Below are 23,042 nucleotides of genomic sequence, written 5' to 3'. Positions count from 1 at the left end.
CTGGTTGTATTCTCTTTCTCAGGAGAGAAAACAGCTAAAAGTGCTCACTCCTTTTGGTCTTTAAAGATTAGTTTCTGACAAAGCCCGTCTGTGGCAGCTGCTGTTGGCGCTGTCCTTTCCTCCCTGATCAGTCTCTGGGATGGGCACTGTGCAGGAGGGCTGGCAAATGTGTGGCTCTGCCTTGGGTGGCCTGAGAAACAGTACCAGGCCTCCCAGAACCCAGGTGCCTGCTCTATCCTTTGCCTCTTAGAGAATGACCCCTGGAGCCTTCCTCTTTTAATAGCAGCAGCAGGATAGGTGGAGCAGAGGACCACAGACAGGGCCATTTGGCCCAGGCCTCATCACAGAATCATCCTAACCAAAATGCCTTTGGGTCTGGCCAGACCTGAGAGACACAGGACAAAGCCCAGGTGAGAAGCCAGGAGCTGCCTGTGCCTCCTCACTCAGGCTCCCAGCAGGCCATCCTGGCCTGGGGCCACCCTGTTACTGTCTCAGTAAGGCTGGGAACAGGCTTGTGGTACAGCTTCAGATAAGCAGCCATGGCTCCCTTAGTCCCCTGGGGAAGGGCATGCTGTGGGCAGACGAAGAAAAGAGCACATGGCTCTGAGGTTGCTGAATGAAAGGTTTGGAAGCTGCCAAGGCTCGGATGCAAAGGTGTTTAATTGCAAAGGTATTTCTGGCAAAGTGATGTCCCTAAGAACAAAGGATCTGTTGGGTAAGAGCACAGAAGAGTGTTTTGTCTTCCAGGATAAGAACCTGCCCCAAGCTCTCTGAACAGACCTGATAAGAATGTTCTCTGCTGATTGGATGCCCTGACTGTTCCGTGCAGAGAGACCATCTGTTTTTTCCTCCCAGTTTAGTCCTCAACACCAGGAGAGGGCAGGACCCTCCCCCAGCTGCTCTCTTCCTGGGCTCTGTCTACCTATTCATCTTCCACAGCTAGGCACTCAATCCCAGCTGGCAGCGCCTTGTGTGGGAGCTCAGTGGTGAGATGGGTCACAAGAAATCTACTGGTAATGAGCAAGTACCAACATTTGGGGATCCTTGCGTAACAAAGAAGGATAAATTCTAATGCATTCCAGTTATCTCTGTGATGAAATCACTGCCATTCCCTCCCATGACGGCGTGCTTTCTTAAGTGGGGGACAAAAGACGGGCGAGTGCAGGACACTTGGATACACACAGCCCACACTGGGTTGTGAACACAAAGAAGCAGGAGATTGAACCATTTGAGGTGCCAGGAATAGAACTGTGCCCCTGGGCCCTTGCACAGACTCATCTCCATCAGGGATCCACTAGTCACTTGGGTTCTCAACTCCCAGGTCTGCCTGGTAAAATCTTACAAATCCTTCAAGATGCAACAAAGAAGTGCCACGTCTATCTAACCTCTCCCTTCCCTCTAGGCAGAATTAGTCATGCCACCTTACTGTCCCCCAGGGCACTTAGCACACCAGGGTATCACCACAGTGATCCGACAGCCCAGTTTTCACTGCATTCCTGATTTTAGAAATTTTGGCCTCGACGGATACTCCCTCCCAGAGAAATCCATTGTCAGATCTGATGTGCTGATGTTAGGGACTAGAAATCATGGGCATTGGACAGATCCCAGATGCATTCATGCACCTGCCATCTACCCCAGACTGAGTTTCTGGAGGTCAGGGACCACAATTGTCACCTACTTCCCCAAGTCTAGTGCTGCGACTAGCATGTAGTAGGGGCTCAGTAAATGTTGGCTTTACTACATGACATAATGTTTCATGCTTGATTGTATTGTATCCACAGCATAACACTGTGAGGTTATGACCCTTGTCCCCATTTTACAGAGGAGAAAATTGAGGCTCAGAAGAGTTAAATAACTATCTCATGAGCGAACAGCTAACCAAGGGGTAGAGCATGGATGCAAACCCAGGTCTTATTCCTATACTATGTATCTGCCAGCTTAGTTCAAGCCCAGGAATGTCCTGAAATGTTTTGAGTTAGAAACCAGAGACACTGAGGCCAGAGGAGATCTGTTGAGTAACCATTGAGTCCAGCCTGTCTCCAGTCAGGGTTATAACAACATTCAGCTGAGCCTTTGTTTGGTGCCCAAGGGCACGTTTTACCCTCTCGGTATTCTATCAAGACAAATTAACACACCCTGCCCTCTCTTTCAGAGCTTCTGATTTAAAGCAGACACGTGTACAGATGGAACGCCAGAGCTAAAAAAGGGACTGTTTATTTCAGTCTCCTTGTTTTAAGATGAAAAGACCTAGATCAAAGGAGGCTTGTAGTTTACTGTGGACCCAGCATTGTGCTAAACATGTTTTTTGCAGTATTTCGTTTCCTAAAGTGACAGGCACTATTTTAATCTATCCTCAATTAACAGATGAGGAAACCGAGCCTCAGGGGGACAAAGTGACTTGCCTAATGTCCCAGAGCTAATCAGTGGTGGAAACCGCATTTAAATCCAAGCCAGCCTACTCCAAAGCGCCTGCTCTCAATCCTGCACCCAGGCCAGGTCTTTCCTTTGAGGTGCTGCAGTGGATGCTCACTTTGCATTTAGCTCACCTCACCCACCCCATCTGAAAACAATGCTGCCCTTGTCCTGTGCACTGGCCACCCTCCTGCACTCAGGTTCAGCCCCTCTTTGGAATTAGCAAGAAGCTGCTATTCCCAGTACTGGTGGTTATTTTTTAAAGTGTGAAATAAGTGTAAAGCAGGATATTTTCAGTAAAAATCTCTCCCTGCTTATACAATGAAATGGTACCGAAAGCACTGACTTGGAGTAGATACATGGTTCGTTTATGCAGAGATGAATATAGTTCTCATATGGCAGCCCACTGGGAAGGCTCAGGTGTTCTGGATGAACAAGGGGCTGAGCTTCAGGGGACTGGATGTGTGCTGACATTCTGACAGGGGAGCCTCTGGCCTGCTTCTTCCAGAAATGATGATTCCTAGAGTCCTAGAGCATAGAGAAGTCAGCCAGAGATTTAAAGTGAAAAGACCTTAATGCAAATCTAGCCTGAACATCCTAAGCCTATTAGCAAGTTATTCATCCTGTCCGCAAGGAGCTCCAGGAGTTAATTATGTAACATACATGGAAATGTCCAGTGCCAGTATCTTGGTTAAGCTTTAAAACCTGCCAGCAATCCCATTCCTCCCCCATAACGGTGTTCTGAGAATTGCTATATTTTAAGATGAAACGTGTATGTAAGAGCATATGGAAGCATCATTGAAAATTCTAGACAGCAGCAGACTCTAGGAAGTGTGTGGGCTTTAGGAAGGACTCCTTCCCATGCCCAGCCCCTACAATGTGTTTATCATATTCTTAACGTGGGTAATACTTTCTTTTCTTTTGGCCCATTGTTTATTTGGTGAGCATTTACAGAAGGCCAACCCTGTGCCAGGCACAGTGCATGAGCTGCAGGAGAGACATTCTCTTCTATCTGCCAACACACGGGATCTCATGCAGAGCCTAGAAAACTACAGGCCCTGGGTTCTTTCCTGTCAGAAACCAGAGAGTGTTTGCCCTCTTCTGAAACTCCATTTTTTGGCAATACCTTTGAGGATCCATCTAAGGAATGTGGTTCCCCCCCACCCCTCACCCCGCTGGCTCCAGCAGCTCAGCCCAAGGGATTGCTGGGGGATTGTGCATGTCTTTGGCCTAGCTTCAACTGGCCATGGCTTTTCCCCATTTGTGGACTCAGCCAAGGGAAGCCTGGTGCCTGGCTCTGAGACCCACATGGAACACGATCCCAGAAGCACTTACCCGACGGCTTGTCGGTGGAAGATGGGAGGCTGGTGAGAGTGGGCATAGTGGGCAGAGGGGGTGGCAGCACCTTCAGGTTCTGGTCACTCTGGATCTCGTTGGTAGAGATCTGGTTGATGATGCGGTTGTAGGTGGGTGGTTGGTAGACCCGGGGCGGGGCAGCGGGGGGTGGCTGGGGGACGGGCCTGGCCGAGGGCACCCTCTGGCAGTGCTCCTCAAGCTGTGCGATGATCTCTGATTGGTTGTGGGCCAGTGTGGCCAGGTGCTGGTACTTGTGCTCCAGGTCCTTGTACTTGCTGGCCAGCTGCAGCATGTCGGCTGTCTGGTTCAGGATCCTGTTCTCCAGCTGGGAGAGCTCCAATGCGTTGTCCCGCTTGCGGATGATCTCATGCAGGAGCTGCATGTAGAGCTGCGTGACCCGCGAGTTCATGTTGCGGCTCTCCTTGCGCAGCAGCTTCACCTCGCTCACAATGCCGCCGTCCACCTCCACCAGCTGCTGCAGTGTCTCGATCTGCCGCTTCTGCTTGAGCAGCTCATTGTTGAGCAGCTCTAGCTCCTGCTTATGCACTCGGTTCTCCAGAAGCACCTCAGGCTCCTTGGAGTTGACGCAGATGGCACCCGTGACCCGCTGCTGGGGCACAATGAAGGTGTAGGTGCACTTGTCCTGGGACTCGCCCGCCCGCTTGTACCTGTTTAGGTAAATGAACTCTCTTGGCGAGCCCTCCTCAGTGCCCTCAAAACCATCCTCCTGGCCTGCAGCAGCTCCCGTGGCAGCCAGCAGTCCGAGCCACCAGCATGTCACGCACAGTGGCCTCATGGTCCTTGCAAAATGGTGGTTATTCTTTGTGAATAGAATCTATGAAAGCCTGAAAGTAAACAGAGGGGAGAATCAGTGATGGTCCCACCACTGTCAGTGCCCTGTGCCATCAGTGATCCCAGCCTTCTCGCCAGGCAGGCAGAGCTTTCCAAAAACTCTGCTTCAGGATGCTGGGTTATATTCTCTTGGAGTCAGAGAACAGGCAGCCATTCTGGAAGCAAGAGGAGACAGGCAAGCCCCAGCAGAGGTAGAAGGGAAGAGGGAGGGTCTCAGGGCATCTGGAGGCAGGAGGCCATGGCCCTGCTACTCCCAGAGCCAGCTCCAATGCCCACAGCCCCCTTGCTGAACTCCTGGCCTAGAGCCTGAGAATTGTATCCAGGCAGCTTCAGGCTGGGGAGGGGAGGCAGAGGGAGGGTTTTCTAGTCTCCCTCTTCTGCTACCTTTGGTTCCTCAGACTGTTGAGTCTCCCTCTTCTATACTTTCACACCCCCTGAACTTTCCCCTTGTAATACCCATCACCGCTGTGCTGAATAGCAGTTCTGTTTGATCTTCTCTGTTGGATTCTAACTCCATGAGGGCATGTCCTCTGTCTGATTCAACCCTGTATTCCCAGGATATTGCACTTTGGGCAAATATTTGATAAACGAATGAATCGTTAGGCATGTTATGGAATACATTCAGGGTTTAGTGGACAATATCAGTGGAAGGATGTGTCCAGTTACGTGGCTCTGGTCACTGTGTTAGCTAAGCTACAGAGCCAAAACAGGAACAAACAACTGAGCTCTTCTGAATCCAAATATTTGCAGTAGCCAGTGACAGCACAGTCCTGACCACTGCAACGTGATTAAGTTAGAAGGGAGCAGAACACAGAATGTGCCTCCAGATTTGCTTCACTTCTATTCTTGGACCATTCATCCTTTCACCAGATGTTCATTGAACACCTGTGATTTGCTGGACAGCATGCTAGTGGCTAGGGATACAGCTACCAACAGGATGGAGCCAGCCCCTGCCCTCATGGGGCTTTCACATCATTATGCCATTCCCAAATGCCGGAAAGCACAACTGTCACATGCTGTAAAGGAGTATTACAGGGAATTGACCTAATCAGAGGGTCAGGAATGCTTCCCTGAGAAAGTGCCCTTTACACTGACCCTTGAGGAATGAGTAGGAGTTAAATGGGCCAAGAGGGAGGGGAGGACATGTGCTAGATCCCTTCTCTTGCCCACTCGAGGGCCTTGCTCCAGCAGTCCTCACTGTCTCCCCAACATCAGGATGGTTTTCCTATAATCATACGGTTTTTTCTCTCAACTTAAAACCCTCTCTTGACCTCACATCCCCTCTGCAGCTCTTGTTGCATTTCTCTGCTCCCCTTTTTAGCAAAGCCTCCAAAGAGATGCCTGCACTCACCATTTCCAGAAAGTTCCTCTCTTCCTGGTCTCTCTTGAGCCCACCCTCATCAGGCTTTGCCCCCTCACCTTCATTCTAGGTTGCCCTAGACAGGATCCCCTGTCTGTTTGCCAGATGGAAGGGCTGGTTCTTGATCCTCATTAATATTTTCCCTCTCACACTGTGGGATACAGTTGGGCTCCCTTCTTGACCTTCCTTTCCAGAGCGCCACCCTGCCTCCTGTCTTGCCGGCTATTCCTCCTCAGAGCCTGTGCTGGTTCATCCTCATATTCCTGTCCTTTCTCTACTGTTGAGGGGGACCCAAAACTCAGTCCTCAGAATTTTCTTTACCTTAGTCATCTCATCCAGAGGTCACGTTGGTGATCACCCTCAAGTACTGATTACATCCGCATTTATTTCTGGAACTCTCCCCAGGACTCTAGACTCATACATACAGCTGCTTTTTTGACATTTCCACTTGACTATCTGCTAGGTATCTCAACTCATCCAGAAATGAACTCGTTTTTCCCCATATCTCCAACCCAACCTGTTTATCCCAGTTTTTCCTGTGTTCATAAATGTCCACTCTAGTTGCTCAGGCCGAAAGTCTTGAAGTCATCCGAGACGCCTTTCTTTCTTTCATACCCCACATCTAATTCACCACCAAATTACGATGCCAGAAATATTCTCAGAGTCCTGTGTCTCCCCACCTCCCTGCCGCCACCCTGTTGCAACCCACCTGCACCATTTACCTGGACTATTGGAGTAATTTCCTAACTAGCCTCCCTGCCCCAGCCTTGCCCATCCTACCTTCTGTCCTCAACTTTACAGCCAGAGTGGTCCTTTTTAAAAAGTCAAACGTGGTCACTCTTCTATTCAAAGACCCCCAGTGGCTCACCATCTTGGAGGAAAAGCTAGTGGGTCTCCAAGGCACTCTATGATCTGGCCCCCACTTCCTCCCTGGTCTCGTCTCTGACCCCTCTCCCCTACGATCATCTCCTCCAACCACCTGGTTGACCTTTTGGTTGTCCCTCAAGTGTTCTAAGCACAGTTAGGACTCAGGGCCTTTATACTTGCTGGTCCCTGCCCCCTTCTTCGTTGTTTGTTCCCTCACTTCTTTCAGTCTTTGCTGAAATACCACCTTCTCAGTTAGACCCTCCCTGCTGATTTAAGATTGTGACCTTACCACCTTCCCCTCCAGTGTCCTTATCACCATAAGATACACACTGTCTCCTCCCCATTCCCTTGAATGCAAGCTGCATGATGGTAGGGAGGTGTTTGTGTTGGTCACCGCTCCATGTGCAATGCCTACCACGTGGCCTGAAATACATAGGAGTTCAATAAATATTTGTTGATGGAATGACAAGACACACCTGCCAACAGCTGCTGAGCAGCTGGGAGTGCTGGAAAGAGGGATAGATTGGGGCAGGGAGCCCATGGACAAGTGACTGCCTGAGGAGGTCAGAGCTGCGCAGAGGAGGGCCTATGTGTGTATTTATTAATAACATCCATTGACCAAGGTCCGCTATATACCTGACTCTGGACTAAACATTTTGCAAGTGTTTTCCAGTTTCCCGTATTCTCATAATCTCCTTTTAAGGTAGATACTGTTGCTGTTTACATTTTACAGGTGAGGAAACTGAGACTCAGTGAGGCTGAGTGACTTGCCCAAAATCAGAAAGCTAGAAGGTGGCAGAACCAGGGCTCGGCCCTGGTCTGCTGGATTCGAACCTGCTAACTCTTAACGATGACACAGGCATGTATTTAATCTGGTTTTTACTAGTAAAAGGGTATTAGCATCACTACTTTCTGATTTCACATTAATCTGTGCTAAAATAACAAGTATGACACAGGACCTAAAGATTTTGTCCTCCCTGAACCCCTTTGGGTCTTCTCCAGTGAGGACCCTGGGTCTGGGCTCCACCTTGGACCAGCCAGTGAGCAGTTACAAAAGAGACCCTGTGCTCCCTGGGGCCTTGCTGAGCTGTTTTCCACTTAAATGACAAAGCCCAAGCATGATTCCTATGGCCTGCTCAGGCCTCTCTGTGAGGCTAGGCAGAGAAAGGTGTGTGGGAGCTTCTGGTTTGGGCTCTGCTAGGAGGTGGGGCTGCAGTGACGTCAGTGGAAACCCAGCTGAGTTTGGAAGTGTTTGCCTGGTTTCCAACGGTGCTTTGGCTGCCCCTGTGCTAGTGGCCACACCCACCCCAGAACAATGGGGAGGAGCCGCCCCCGACCCTGGGCTAGGGCAGGCCTGCTGGGCCACCGCCTTCTTCAGGCTGCTCACCTGAGGCAGTGGGTGACAAACACCTCTCTGTGCCCATGTGGGCGCAGGGCTCCACTGTGGCCAAGAAACTGCCAGAGGCCCAGGAGGCAACCTGGCTACAAGACAAGGTTGGTTTCCAAGCCTTCCTGGACCTCCAGATTTGATTTGCACTATTTATGGTTGAGTTCTATCCTCTCCCAAACATGGGCTCTCACGGCTCCCCGGCAGAGTTCTTGCCATTGCACTTGAGACCTCAAAGGCTGAGTCTTTTCTGTGAAATGGGGTGATCCAACCCACCTTGCACACTAGGTGAGCAGCATGGAAGTGCATCAGAAGCGGGAGATTGGAATAATGTATTAGCAATACGATAGCAAGAACAACAAAGCTGAAACAAAACCAACAACAGTGAGGATGCTGGGCGTGGGCCAGGCAGTGTGCCAAGCACTCACACCATCTCCTTGATTAATGCTTGCACAGGGCTTTAGGGCTTCCAGACCCTTCACATCAACATTCTCTCATCTAATCATTCCAACACTCAGAGTGACTTACTAGTGTTATGCCCATTTCTAGGCTGAGGAAACTGAAGCTCAAAAAGGTGTGGGGGTAGCTGACTTTGAGGTCATGTTGCAAGCAGTGGGACCTCTTGTAACTACATTGATTCTGAGTCCTACTGTTACACCTCTGTGGGGCCTAGGCTTAGTGGGGGTGACTCAGAACTGATTGGGTTACAGGAAGGAAGGGAAGGAACAGGGCACTGTGCTGGGCGCCTGACGTACATTGTCCCAGGTAATCCGGTGGGTTGTTATTCACCCCTCTTTTATCAACGGAGACATTGCAACCCAAACAAGCTCAGTGATTTGCCCAGGAACACACGGCAGATAACAGCCAAAGGTGACTGAGCCTAGGACTTGGGTCAACCTGATACCAAGGGCCATGCTCCTTGTGCTTCTCTTTGAGCCTCAGAGTCATTTATTTTCCTTGGAGTCCAAGACTCCAACCCCAATTCCTCCCCTCCCCCCAGCAGTTTTTTGCCAGTTTGGCGGCTCTTAATGGGCAGTAATAAGTTTGTTTACTTTTGCTCTCTTGATATTTATTCAACTCATTGTATCTCAAGAGAAGTAACACCCCCCACCCCCACCCCGGCATTCCAGCCATCTTAGGACTGAAGAAGAACTCAACTCCAATCAAAGTGATGCTCCTCACTTTTTTCCTGTGTCCAACAAAGAAAAGCAAATCCAACTGTTTTCCTTGGCTTCAGAATTAAAATAAAAATGATTCTTAAAATTGCTTTTCCACATTGTATTGTGAGGAGTTTCCATCACGCATGGGTTTTCCCTCCCCACAAGTGAGGCTGGTGTGACTGTGCCACGTGACAGCCTTTGTACACTGGGAGGCAGCCTCTCCAGGGCTTGGGTCCCACCCAGTCTCCAGTGGGCTGCCTCTGAATGTCCCCGCTTGGCCTGATGTGGTGGGGCCACACATCATGTGTCCACATCCCTCTCACCACTGTGGTGCCACAGCCCAAGCAAGGGGCCACTTTGTGGGAAGAGCTGTCATTTTCATCAGATGGAGCTGTGTGTTCTGCCCTGCAGCAGAAGCTGCCAGCCTGGGATCCTCTTTTGAGTTCACCCCAAAGGTTAGAAATGAGAAAAGTTCCAGCAATTAAAAGAATAACAACAATAAATTGTCACTATGGCTCAAGCACTTTATATACATTATCTCAATCTTCCCAACAGCCCTCGGAAGGCGGCCTGTTATTTGAGGGCCGCCATGCATGGTGGCCCCACTTGAGCACTGTGCTACTCTAGGGGACACAACTCACATTCATAGTCTTTATGTTTTTTATATTTATATTGTAGCAATTTTCTGATGCCCACAAAGATACTTTTAAGGCTAACAGCAAAGCTGACATTTATCCCTATTTGCAGTTGAGGAAACTATTGAGATTTGAGGATCGTGAGTCATTTGCCCAAATCACAAATTAATAAGTAGTAGAGCCACTAACAGATCCCAAAATAACCCCCAAAGATACCATACTGTGAATAAAGAGAAACCAAAGTGCCAAAGTGACTGGAAACCCAAAAGAGGTTGTTCTCTGACCCTCTAGGCAGGACGACGACAGGAGTGCTCTTGCCGTCATTAGGCCTGCAGATCCCAGGGAAGCCTCCAAATTAAATCCGGATCTCAGGAGTTGTTTCATCATCAGTCCAGGTTGTAGTCCTGCCTGGAGGACTTACAGAACCACCCCCTCACCACCCGTCCTCTGGTCAGCACTGCCCATTGTCTGTGATCACAGATGAAGGCCAATAATGGGTCCACGCAATAAGAGGCATCCCAGCACTGCAGGAGGCCTGAGAAGCGGGCCTCTGCCAAGGCAGTCAGGGAATCTGGAACTGCCAGCTGGCCCCTGACGTCGGGGTTCTGGGAAGCTAGAAGCCTGAGCTGTGCTTGAGTGAGTCTGGTGGACCTGAGCATGAATCAAGTTTGTGAAACTATCATCAGGACAGAAGACAGATGAAAACATCAACATTAGCTAGCAGGTGTTCCTACTAAGCTGTTGAAATGTATGGTGTGCTGGTAGGGAAGTATCCAAACCAGTTGGTAATCCAAGATGTGGGAGGGATCCAGATGAAGGAAAAGGCCCAGCTGATCAGGTGACCAGTAGTATTGGTAATAATGGCTGTCGTTTGTTGTGAATTTGGGTGCCCAGCTGTACTCTGTCTCATTGGCTCTTAATAGCTCTATGAGTAGGGGACCATACATCCTGGTTGGCCCCAGTTGAGGTCTGTTGTCTTACGTACTTATTATTATTATTATTTTGAGATGGAGTTTCGCTCTTGTCACCCAGGCTGGAGTGCGATGGCGCCATCTCAGCTCACTGCAACCTCTGCCTCCCGCTTTCAAGCAGTTCTCCTGCCTCAACCTCCTGAGCAGCTAGGATTACAGGTGCCTGTCACCACACCTGGCTAATTTTTGTATTTTTAGTAGAGACAGGGTTTCGCCATGCTGGTTGCGGTCTTATGTAGTTATTAATAGCACCCCCTTTTCACTCTCAATATTGTCCTGACTGAGCAACAAACTATATGATCCCATTACCTAAGAGAAAGGTATTATATCTGCATTTGGCAGTAGAGGAAACCCAAGTCTAGAAAGGTTAGGTCGCTTGTTCAAGATCACTTGGAAGTAAATATCACAACTGGGATTTAGCTGTCAACTGCTAGGTCCAAACCCTGCCTTGCATCAAGATTGTCTCTTCAACCAGTATGAATAAAAGGTGCTTGTTTGTTTAATGGCTGAGATGCAGCTTGCATGTTACTCACTGTTGACTGAATAAGTAGAAATAGCTTTCAGGTCAGCACAAGGGTGTGTTTTGTTGGATGTTGGAAAGAGCTGCTTGATCACGCAAGTGGTAAGACCCCAAAATGGGCATCTGGGATGAGCAGTGACACCCTCACCTTGGAGAACCTGGTGAAAGGACTGTGCATTGTTTGTCCTGGATGATTCACCATCGGCCCGGAGGCCAGGGAGGGCATATCCAGATCTCCAACTGCCCTCCCCTCCTGGCTGAGGATGCTATGAATCATGCCCCACCAGAAGGCACCTGGGGAGTCTGGAGCCAATTCCCAAACCCTTCTAGTTCAGCTCTCATAAGACCATTGAATGAACCATTTATCCATCCATCCAGCCCTCCATCACCCACCCATTTAGCCTTCCCATGCAGCTAGCCATTGTGCATTGCTACTACCTGTCATGGGTGATGGGAGCCATGAGTCAGAGAAGCAGGGTAAGACAGATTTGCCTGGAGGAGTAGCACTGGGGGTTCGAATCTGCCTGATGCTTTGGGCTCTTGTGCTCCTGCCATTGGTGAATTGCTGGCTCCAGGAAGAGTTCATGGAGGAGGCGGGTTGTGGTCACACCATGAGATCATAGGGTAGAGGGGGATGTGGTTAGGGAGTGGGGGAGCTGGTTGCCTTTGCCGGGGGACAAGGACACTGCTGTTACTTTTTCACAGTGCGTTATTTGGGAACCATTTTGAGATTCCCCCAAAGTCTGTGCACTGAGGCCTCTGTGCCAGGAGCCTCGGCCAACAGAGCAGAGGCGGGGAAGAGTCTGCAGAAGCCATTTCAGAGTCCAGCTTCTGAGTTGGCTGCTGCATTTCCGGCAGCGCCTAGTGTGCTCTGGAGCCCTACAACTGGGAAAGCCCTAGACAAGAGGGAGAAGTCAAGGGCTGGGTGGACAGCACTGCCCCAGGGTGACTTTCTTGGGAAGTCCAGGCCTTGCCTGGAGCTGCTTTTCTGGACCAGGCTGAGAAGTTGGCACCAGGGCCACCTTGGCTGTTTGGATGGACTTGTTCCTCAAACACTGGGACAACCAATGTTTGTGTCTGCCTCACTGATCCCGGTAGCTCTTTGAGGCAGGGGCTATGACTATCCTCATTTCACAGATGAGCAAACAAAGGTAAGGGATGAAGCCACTTGTCCAGGGGCATGGTGCTACCAAGTGGTGGAGCTGGGCCCAGTAACAGATTTGTCTACCCCAGGGCCAGGTTTCTTACCCACAGAATCCTAATTGGCCTCCCTGCCTTTGGGTGCTCTCTCCCCTGCAGTCTACACTGCATGCAGCTCCAGGGCTGCCTGTCTGACACCCACATCTGATCATGTCAGCGTCCTGCTTAAAAACAGACCTTGTGTTGTCATGCCTCCCTGCCTTTGCATGTGCTGTGCTTCCTGCCTCGAGTACCTTCCCCCACTGTCCTGGCTGATGCCTGCCTGTCTTCCTAAGTTGACCTCACCATGAAGCCATCCATTCAGTGAGGTCTTCCCTCCCTCCTTCAGCTCACAAGTGCAGCTGTGGCTGCTTCCAACTCAACACCCAAGACTCAGATTGCAGTCATCTGGTTATCTCCCTCCTGACTACAGCTTCTTTAAAAAGCAGGGCCAGGGCAGATTCCTCCTCTGACTACTGAGTATCCAGGATGGCACCTAGGTTACTAAATAGGAATTCAAGAACTTCATTCGTATAATGTATTTCCCAATAAGTTCTCCTCTTCCAGCCACTGTGCCAGCGGCTGGAGGTAGAACAGGAACAAGGTGGGTGAGGTCCTTACCCTCAAGGGGTCCACGGTAGTAGGTGAGACAGAGACTAGGCATTTGTAATGCAAAGAGATCTGTGCCCAGATAGGGAAACTTGGGGGGCTGTGGGGCACCTGACCTAGCCTCAGAAAAGCCCTTGGCTGGACAACAGAGAGAGGAATGGTGTGGCACCCTGGGGTAGAGAAGCTTGTTTGCTTGAGAGCCTGGGCCTGAGGCTTGCTTCATTGATTCATTCATTCCACAGATATCTTTTCTGCCTGGCCCTGAGTGGGTATTAGAGATTCGGCAGTAACTGAGACAGACACAGCCTTTCCCTCATGGAGGTTGGAGTGGGACCACCTCAGGCAGGACTTTAAGGATTCTTGGAGCTGGGCAGGTCCTCAGGCATCTCTTGAAGATAAGAACAGAGTCCATTCTGGGCTTTTCCTTGGTGGTCTTGGTACTGCCTGTCTGGACAACTAGGCAGCAGGGGGTTGCTGAGGCTCTGGGGCTGCTGGCCCCAGACAGGCTGATTTCAGCAGAGAATGGACTGACACAATAGTTCAGTTGTGAGAGGCCTGGCTCCCCACACCCAACATTTTATTTTTTATTTTTGAGATGGAGTCTTGCTCTATCACCAGACTGGAGTGCAGTGGCGCGATCTCAGCTCACTGCAACCTCCACCTCCCAGGTTCAAGGGATTCTCCTGCCACACCCAACATTTTAACATTCCTGGGACCAAAATGTGGCTCATGATTGATGTGTACATGTGACAGGCCATCGTAACGTTGTAACCCCCAACACTGTTATGAACTCAGTCATATGGCTCACAGTCCATGTGAAAGAACACAGTTTTGTCATAGAAACTACCCCCAGAATGAGGCTTCTGACGTGACCAGTGTATCACCACAAACTCCAAGCTGCCTGTGGCTGAATAACTCTTCTATTTGGGGTGTTTTATATAAATTCACAAAAAAGAAATGCTATTCAATGAATTGATTCTTTCTTGAGATTTCCACAGTGTGGTTGTCCAGGATGGCAGCAGGCTGGGGTGGAACCAGCACAGGTCTGGGTTTCAATCTTTGCTTTTTGGCCCATGCATGGAGAGACCGTGGGAGAGGTGCTGCACCCTGACCCCCAGTTTCCACTTCTGTAAGACGGGGACAGCACTACCCACCTTGAGGACCCTCTTAGCTCCTTGTGCCACCTCTTTACAGCTTTCACACAGTTGTGTGTTTGTGTGATTATTTACTGTCTGCCCAGTCCTGCTGGGCTGTGGGCTCTATGAAGCAGAGCCCCTCCCCCATCTGCCTGCTGTCAGTTGAGACCATTCCAGATTAAATGGGCTGTGATTCAGAGAGGCCAGTTGCTGAATGTACCTGCTTTGGCAGGGCTGCTGTCTGTTATGTTTGTTCTATTGTAGCTACCCGTTGCCATCTCCCTGATGTTTTCTCAGAAATTGCTCGTGTGTGGCCCAGTGTTGGTGATGAGGACCTGAGCTCTGATTCTTCAGTCCTAAAGGAGCCTCCAAGTACGGATGTGGAAAGCGCATCAATAGTATCTTAGTCACATGGACCAGTGTTTCCCTGAGGCTCTGCCCCCACTGAGCTGGGGACAGAGTTTCCTGGTGCTGATGTGGTGAGACAGTATTGCAGAGCACCCAGGCACGTGGAACAAGTCAGCCAACCTGGTTTCGAAGCTCAGTTCCTCTTGTCACTGACCATATTACCACATAACAGGTACCCTCATAACTGTGCTGAGGCTCATCTCTAAGAGTAACAGTCATGCCTATTTTGCCTCAGAAGTAGGCTTCCATGAAGAGCAAGGGATGCGCTAAAGTTGAGTAAGTCCATGGTTTTCAGAGGGGTTGGTGCAGCATTCGATAGGACAGCAACCAAAGCAGATGTGGCTACTGACGACACTGGGCAGGGACCCAGTGACAGTCAGGATAAGAGAAGTTGAGGTGTCTAAACAAGGCACTGAAGTGAGAGGAAGTCAGGGGCTTTGGAGCTAGACAGAGCTGGGTTCCAGTCCCACATAATCACATAACTGTGTGACTTTGGGCAAGTTAACCTCTCGAGACTTAGTTTTCCCATCTGTAAAATGGGATGCTAAAACTAGAACCTACCTTCTAGGGTTGTGGTGAGGATGAAATGACATAATGTATATGCCTTATTTAGCCCAGTGGGTACTTCCTAAATCACTGGGGGATGGAGGGCCAGATGGAGGAACAGCTTATTTGCTCTGCCCGTGAGCTTCAGCAATAACATGTAGTCCCCTGCTGGACCATGTGCGTTACACATTTTTGTCTGTTCCACCCAGACTGCCTCATTAGTAGTAAGTAGTCCCATTTTTTTTGCCAAGCTCATGAAGTCAGTCAGAGCCTCTGCTCATCCTAAGCTGCCCAGAGAAGACAGTGAGCCACCATGGTTCCAGGCTGGAGCAGGGAAACCTGTGGCTTCAGTAGCCCCAGATGCCTTGTGCTAGAGAAGCAAATACTTGATGTCACCTTTTCAAAATGCTTCCAAGCGTGCAGGGAGCCCACTGGAACCTCAGGGGGCCACAGCACAGAAGCTCCTCTCCTGGGCTAAGATGTATCAGTGTTGTCTGGTGTAAGATCCACCAGACATGGCCACCATAGTGCCAGACTTGGTGATGGCCATTCCTTGCCTCTTCCTCTGCAACTCCGGGGCAAACCTGACTATGGATCCTCCTGATTTTGTGAGCTTCCCACAGCACTAAGGTAGCTGCATTTTCTTATCCACTATGGTTCTGCTGGGGAGATCAATAGGCAGACAGGCAGTGCCCATGTGGGAAGCAGGATGCCCTTCCTCCTGTAAGGTTGGTATTAGATCCTTTTGTTAATATGTCTGCACTTTTTCTTAGTATGGACTTCTAGGATGCAGGCACGCTGCAGGTGGCCCCAAACCCAAACCCCAGACATAAAGCCCCCCTCTCCTCAGGCTCCTGGAAAGCCCTCCAGTGTGGGCAGTGGTAGTAGCCACAGTATTATCTCTGTCTCGTGGGATTTTCTGAAAACCCTAGCAGGATATGTCCAGAACAGGGAAAGAATTTGGGTCTCTGGCCGGGTGCAGTGGCTCATGCCTGCAATCCCAGCACTTCGGGAGGCCGAGGTGGGCGGATCACGAGGTCAGGAGATCGAGACCATCCTGGCTAACGTGGTGAAACCCGTCTCTACTGAAAATACACACACAAAAAATTAGCTGGGCGTGGTGGTGGGCACCTGTAGCCCCAGCTACTCGGGAGGCTGAGGCAGGAGAATGGCGTGAACCCAGCAGGCGGAGTTTGCAGTGAGCCGAGATCATGCCACTGCACTCCAGCCTGGGTGACAGAGCGAGACTCCATCTCAAAAAAAAAAAAAAAAAAGAATTCGTGTCTCTGCTCTTCCCTTCCCTCTGTGCCAGTCCTGATTGTTGTGGTTTGTAATCATCAGTGACCAAGGTTTGCTCAGGGTTTGCTGTGCACCAGGCACTAAGCCAAGGCCTTCCTAGGCATGGGCGCCTAGCTTTCTCCTAGAAAGCAGTAGGGTGTGGTTGAGTGGCTCCGGAGCCACACCACTGGGTTCAAGTCCTGGTCCTGGCACTTACTAGCCATGCAGCCATGGGCACATTACTTTACCTCAGTTTCCTCACCTATAAAACAGGGATGAATAATAATAATGCCTGTGCTATAGGGTGGTCATGAGGATTCTACAAGTTGAGTCTGGCATAGAGTAAGTGCAATATAAGTGTTAGCTGTTACTCTCTGGCCATTGTTACCACCTGGGCAGTATTATCCCATTTCACAGATAAGAAAACTGAGGTTTAGAAAGGCTAAGTGTTCTGCCAGAGCCGTTGGTTAGTAGGTAGAAGAGCTGGGATTTGAAGCCAGCTCATGAGGACTGCCCTACTCTGCCTCCATTTGGAAAAATACATGTGGGGAGCATTTGGCCGGCTTCGGAAGTGGCATTCTCAATTTTCCCCAGAGAGTGGGGTGAAAGGAGATGCTTTTCCAAGTAACTGAACTGGCCTCTGGGAGCTCTCATAATCCTACAGCAGAGGCAAGAGCTGACCCATGACACACATATCATAGAAGGAGAAGGGAAGGATCAGTGAAGAATTTGTTTGGAAATGTTATCTAATACTGAGTGCTTTCAGGTGACTTGGTATGTGGAGCCCCTGCTGTCCCCTTGCGGGGGTACCAGGGAAGCCGCATCCTCCCTGTATCTTGGCCACATCCACTCAGTTGGAGACCCGGGGTACCATCCAGTGCAGCAGCCCCTGGGTGATGCATGCGTTCCCGTGCTGGGTGCCTCTGCTCTCCTCGCCAGCTGGAGGGTGTGAGCAGAGGCAGCCCAGCTCCTGTAACTCTCCGAGCAGGGGCTCCCAGCGCCTCAGCACAGCGCTTGCCTTTGCCTCACATTGTCCCGGCCTGGGGGCATAGGAATCCAAAGCTTCAAAGTGACTACCCAAGTCCTTGGGCCACCCCTGCCTTCTGCAGCTCTTCAGTCCGCTGCCCTCTAAGCACACACCTACACACACGCACACTCCCAGCTGCTCTGCCGTGCCGGGAGCTGCCGGCCTGCACCCCAAAGGCTCTTTGTCCAAAAGAGGAGAGTGAGGCTTACTCATGAAGTCCTCGAGATGCCAGCCCATGATCATGTGCCCCCAAACACCACCAAATGTCCACAGGTTCTGCCCCGGACATGCCTTGTTTGGCTCCAAGAGATAGCAGGGAGTGACCCTCTGAGATCCAGCAGCACACACCCCCAGCTGGAGGGTCAGGGTTCTGGAAGCCCTAGCCACGGGGCCAGCGGCTGCCTCTCGCCCCTGCCTCTCATGGCCGCAGAGCTGGCCCCTTACCTCTTCCCTCCTGCTTGGCTCCGGGGCGGCTCCTCACATGCTTCACCCTGGCCGTCAGCGGGGCAGCCTGTCCATGGCCTCTGGAGGGGTTCCTGAGTTGCAGGCCGGTGGCTGCCAAGCAGCCCTGCCTCACTGGGCTCCACTGGCTCTGCCTCCACAGAGGGCTCCGGCAGAGGCTGGGGCCAGGGCTGGCCAGGGGTCCTGCGGGGCTGCTCACAACCTTCTTTCCCTCACAGTAGCGTCAGCCGCTGCCTCAGTGCCACGCTCGGCAGGTCCAGGGCTTGGGGTCCATCCTCAGGCCGTCCGCAGCAGCCTCATTTGAACTCCCAACTCCTTTGTGGAGCCTTTACATGCCGCCAGAGGAAACTGTGAGCACAGCCTGACCCTGGTTGGCTGCAGGCGCTTCTCTCCACCCACCAGTGCAAGAGGATCCCCCAGGCCCCAGAAAGGCTCCGGGCCTCCCCTCAGCCCCAGACAGAGGCGGGCCGCCCGGTGATGTCACACGAGCTCCGGCCCCAGCTGGCCTGGCCCCTCCCGCCCAGCCCGCTTTGGCGGCCTCGGCAGGCCCCCTCCTTCCTTGGCACGGGCAGCCTGGCCAGCTCTGCTCCCTGGCCCGCCCTCTCCCCAAAGCTCAGGCAGCTCCCGCGTGCTGCGAGGCGGAGCGCTTCCCCTTTGACTCAGGGAATGGGTTTAGATCCGCTCCAGCTGTGCGTGCAGCCGCGTGCGAGCAGCAGGCAGCGGGTCCTCCCCCTGGATGCCTCGTTGGGCACTGCACCACTGAGCCCCAGGCTGGCGGGCGGGGCAGCTCAGCCCAGAGCGCCTCTCCCCATCAGCTGCCCCTCGTGGAGGCCTCATTCTCATCTCTAAACCCTGGGGAAAGGAGTCCAAGGCTGTCCACACAGAAGCTGTGGCATCGGAGCTGCTCGAAGTTAGCAGGAGGCAGTGGCTTAGGACGGTGGAAATACCACAGGCTGAGGTTGGAGGCAGCCCTGGAGGAAAGCTCTGTGACTTCACACCTGAGTGGCTTTGATTAATTCACTTCACCTCTCTGGGCATCCCTTCCATGCATTGGTAAATGAGCTAATTAATACTAGTAATGTACTTGCAACAGCTGCAGCGAGGACTCTGTGAGGTCACGTGGGAAGGAGCTTGGCACAGTGTCAAGGACACCTCCTTGAACTGAGCTTAGGACTCTGGAGATGGGTGGATCAAGGGTCTCCTGCTCCCAGAACCTCTGCTTTGTGATCCTCTTTAGCCTGTGTTTTCATCAAAATGTGACCTCCTATTGGGCTCTTCTAGGAACAAACACTGGAACTGCATCAGAGTCCTCAGCATGGAGCCAGCCGCATAGGTGGAGCTCTGTGAATGTTGATAGAATCAGAGTAAGAAAGGAGAGGATGGCACTGGACCCCACGATGCAAGCATCCTCCAGACGCGTCAGCACTGGCAGCCTGGGAGAAGGTACAGTCAGTGCAGGAGGACAGGCCTGCTGCCGGGCACCCTGCGGGGATACAGAGTAGGAGGATGGCAGGCATCAGGAAGGGAGCCCCAGGGTACAAGTTTGCCCCTCTGCTTGGACAAGAACATGTGAAATATTGGTGGTATCTTTGCTTTTTTAAAAAGGTGTTAGTGATGATGGTGGTGATGATGTTTGGGAACAAATTGGGAGAAAAACTTTAATGGGACTCTCCCTGCCCCTAGGCATCCTCCCTACTACCAGGCACCCGTCCCAACCCTGTGGCAGATTCCTCTTTCAGAGATGGCCCAAGCAATCTCTCCCAGTCCCCAAGGAGACCCTGACACTTCACCCATGGAGTGGTGAGGTCCCTGCTCCTCGCCTTGAACCCGAGAGGGTTTGTGACTTGCTTGTGACCAGAGGAATGTGGTGGAAGTGGCACCACCTGACTTCTGAGGCTGGGAGAGGAAAGGCAGCGCAGTCTCTACCCTGTTCACCAGGGCACTCTCTTTTGAAGCCCCGAGCTAAGCTGGAGCCTAAGAAGTCCAGCTAGAGGCCACACACAGTGTAGGTCCCAGCTGACAGGAGCATCAGCCGCAGACACGTGAGCAAGGAAAGATGCCTGTAGATGATCCCAGCCCTTAGCCACAGAGTCACCCCAGATGCTGCATCACTGTCAGCTGTAGAGTCTTCCTGTTGAGGCCCCACACACTGGGGAGCAGAGAGAGCCATTCTACTGTTTCATCTCCAAATTCCTGACCCACAGGCCCCATGCGTATAATAAGATGGTGGTTTTAGGCCGCTAAATTTTGGTGGTAATTTGTTACACAGCATTAGTAACTGGGATAGACTCGGGCAAGAGCAGTTGGAGGGAGCCCTTTAGAGGAGCTGAGAGAAGTACATTGTGGCTGAGGAGAGAAGATGGGGTCTTGTTAGAGAGGTGGAACTTTATTCCAAAGACAGTAAGGAGCCACTGAAAAGTTTTGAGCAAGACAGTGTTGAGACTTGGTTTTATTTTTTAAAGGCTACATTAGTTATTGAGTGGAGACTGGATTAATGTGAGCTACAGACAAAGTGTCCTAGGACTTTCCCGCCCTCTGGTAACAGGTCCAGCACAAGCCCCTTGGTTACTAAAAGAAAGTTGTTTTCACTATTCAAAGTTCTTAGGATCCCCTCAGTGGAGGAGGAGCACCAGGGTGTCTTGCCGCATCCGTCTTTGCACACCTCCCGCCCCACTGGTGGCATTGGGCAGTCAAAATTGGTGGCATTGGGCACTGGGGAGCTCAGGAGTCAGATTCTAGTTCTACCATTTGGTTGCGCTGACCCTCACTTTCCTCATCTGTAAAATGGGGATGATATGAGGATCTCCCTCACAGGGCTGTGGGCTGTTGAGAAAATGAAATAAGATGTGATACATTAAGTGTAACACACACTGCCTAGTACAAGGCTCAACAAAAAGCTCTTGTAGTTTCTGTTGCTTCCTTCACTGGGCTGTGAGTCCCCTGAGGCAGGGGTGTGTGCAGGCCATGTAGTGCCCTCCTTTCGTGTAGCCCAGTACAGAGGAGTGAATAAACGAACTGCTGGCTGGAGGAGGATGAAGAGCCATGGCTCAAAGTCTAAGGGACCTGTGCTCAAATCCCAGCTCTCTCACTAATCTCGGGCAACTTTCTTATTCTGTCCGAAGCTCTGTTTCCTCACTTGTAAAAAGGGGATGCTACTACTCCCAGGGTTACTGTGAGGATTGAGTAAGATGATGGGGCTGAAGCATTCGGCCCTGCGCCCGGCTGCAGCATTTAGCGGTTGCTCAGGAAATTGCTGCTGTTGCTTCTGCTCCTGCCCTCAGACTTCTCCCCACTCCCACCCTGATCCTCTCCAGCACGCTTCTAACTTGGTGACTCCTGGATCTCCGTGTCCCCCTGACCTCCTTGAGCACCGTTCCCACATTTCCACTTGTCTGTCAGACAGAAGCATCATGTGACTAAAGCATTTGAGGAGAAGGGAATCTTCCTTTCCTTTTTATAGTTTTTATCATTTAATGCGTGACTTTTTTTAATTTTATCAGTAAATGCGTGACATTTACATGGTGGTAGAATACAAAGATTCTTCATGTAAATGACACAATTCGTAAGAATGATTTCGTGTCTTACCACCTTCCTGACAGTTGCAGGTTTTTTTCTGTTGGAAACAGTGGGATGGTCTACTGGGAGACTGCGTATATATGAGGAGCGGTGGGTCAGGGGATGCAGGTATACTGTGTTCTTAGAGGGGTGTACTTGGGAGGGGGCAGTTTTGCTGTATCTTGCATTCTCAGAGTGCCACCATTATTTGAAGCTTCACACATCCCAAACTGACTCTTTCCCATACCCCACCCCACCCCTACCCCCAACTCCCTGCTACCTTCAGTACTTTTTAAATGTCTTTCTATTGTCTTCTGACCAACATTGTTTCTGATGAGAAGTCAACTGCCTTCCTTATTGTTGTTCCTGTATACATAATGGATCTTCTATTTTCTGGCTTCTTTTAAGATTTTCTCTTTGTCTTTGATTTTTTAGCAGTTTGACCATGATGTGACTAAGTGTGGTTTTCTTTGCCTTTATTCCATGTGGGTTTACTGAGCTTCTTGGACCTATATGTTTTTACTAAATTTGGGGATATGGGGAGAATTTTTAGCCATTATTTCTTAATTTTTTATGCTCAATTATCTCTCCCCTCTCCTTCTAGAACCCCATTTACACACTTGTTCTTCCACAGGTCACTGAAGCTTCATTTGTTTATCTTTTCTTGTCTCATGCTTCAGTTTGGATCACTTCTCCTTCCTGTCTTCACATTTGCTAACCTTTTGTCTACAGCATTTAATCGGCTGTTAATTTCGTCTAAAGTATTTTATGTCAGATACTACAATGTTTGGTTCTAGAATTTTCACTTGGTTTATTTTTATAATTCCCATTTCTGGGATTCCATATCCACTGATTCATTCTATCTTTCATGTTCTCAAAATCCTGTGCATGTTTATAATAGCCATTTAAAAATCCTTGCCTACTAATTCCAACATCTGGCTCATTAGTGAGTTTGATTTTACTGCTTTTTTTTCTTGATTATGGGTCATATTGTCCTGCTTCTTCACATGTCTATAATTTTTTATTGTATACTGGACATTGTGGATGATACATGAAAGACATTCTGTATTTTCTTGTCTTCCTCTAAAGAATGTTGGGTTGTGTTCTAGCAGGCAGTTAAATTACTTTGCCTTCTATTGTGCTCCTTGGAGTCTCTCTACTTGTATACAGTTTAGGAGTTAGCTAAGGATTTGAAGGGAATTGGTGTAGTAATTTTGGGGCTTCCTCTTCTGTAGTTCTGTCTTTTCTGGCATTTCCCCACTAACTTTCCACCCTCAAAGTCCAACCTCTTTCCCATCTTCCCAGACAGTAAGACTGCTGCT

General features: G+C 50.4%; 2 protein-coding genes across 38 annotated transcripts in view; one reads left to right on the top strand and one right to left on the bottom strand.

The window, feature by feature from the left end:
- Positions 1-18,897, bottom strand: part of ANGPTL2 (angiopoietin like 2) — a 35,719-nt gene extending 16,822 nt beyond the window's left edge. Inside the window, exons 1-2 of the mRNA XM_520266.7 lie at positions 18,148-18,897; positions 3,748-4,613 (exon numbers count right to left, since the gene is read on the bottom strand). Of these exons, the coding sequence (XP_520266.3) occupies positions 3,748-4,564 (817 nt within the window). The 5' untranslated portion in view covers positions 4,565-4,613; positions 18,148-18,897. The remainder of the gene's footprint in view (positions 1-3,747; positions 4,614-18,147) is intronic.
- The window catches only part of RALGPS1 (Ral GEF with PH domain and SH3 binding motif 1), a 309,829-nt gene that overhangs the window by 190,750 nt on the left and 96,037 nt on the right, over positions 1-23,042 (top strand). The gene's annotated exons all lie outside the window — the stretch shown is intronic.

Source organism: Pan troglodytes, chromosome 11 (genome assembly GCF_028858775.2).
Source record: "Pan troglodytes isolate AG18354 chromosome 11, NHGRI_mPanTro3-v2.0_pri, whole genome shotgun sequence".
NCBI lineage: Eukaryota > Metazoa > Chordata > Mammalia > Primates > Hominidae > Pan > Pan troglodytes.
Note: the sequence above shows the minus strand (reverse complement) of the source record. Positions and strands in the feature narration are given on the sequence as shown.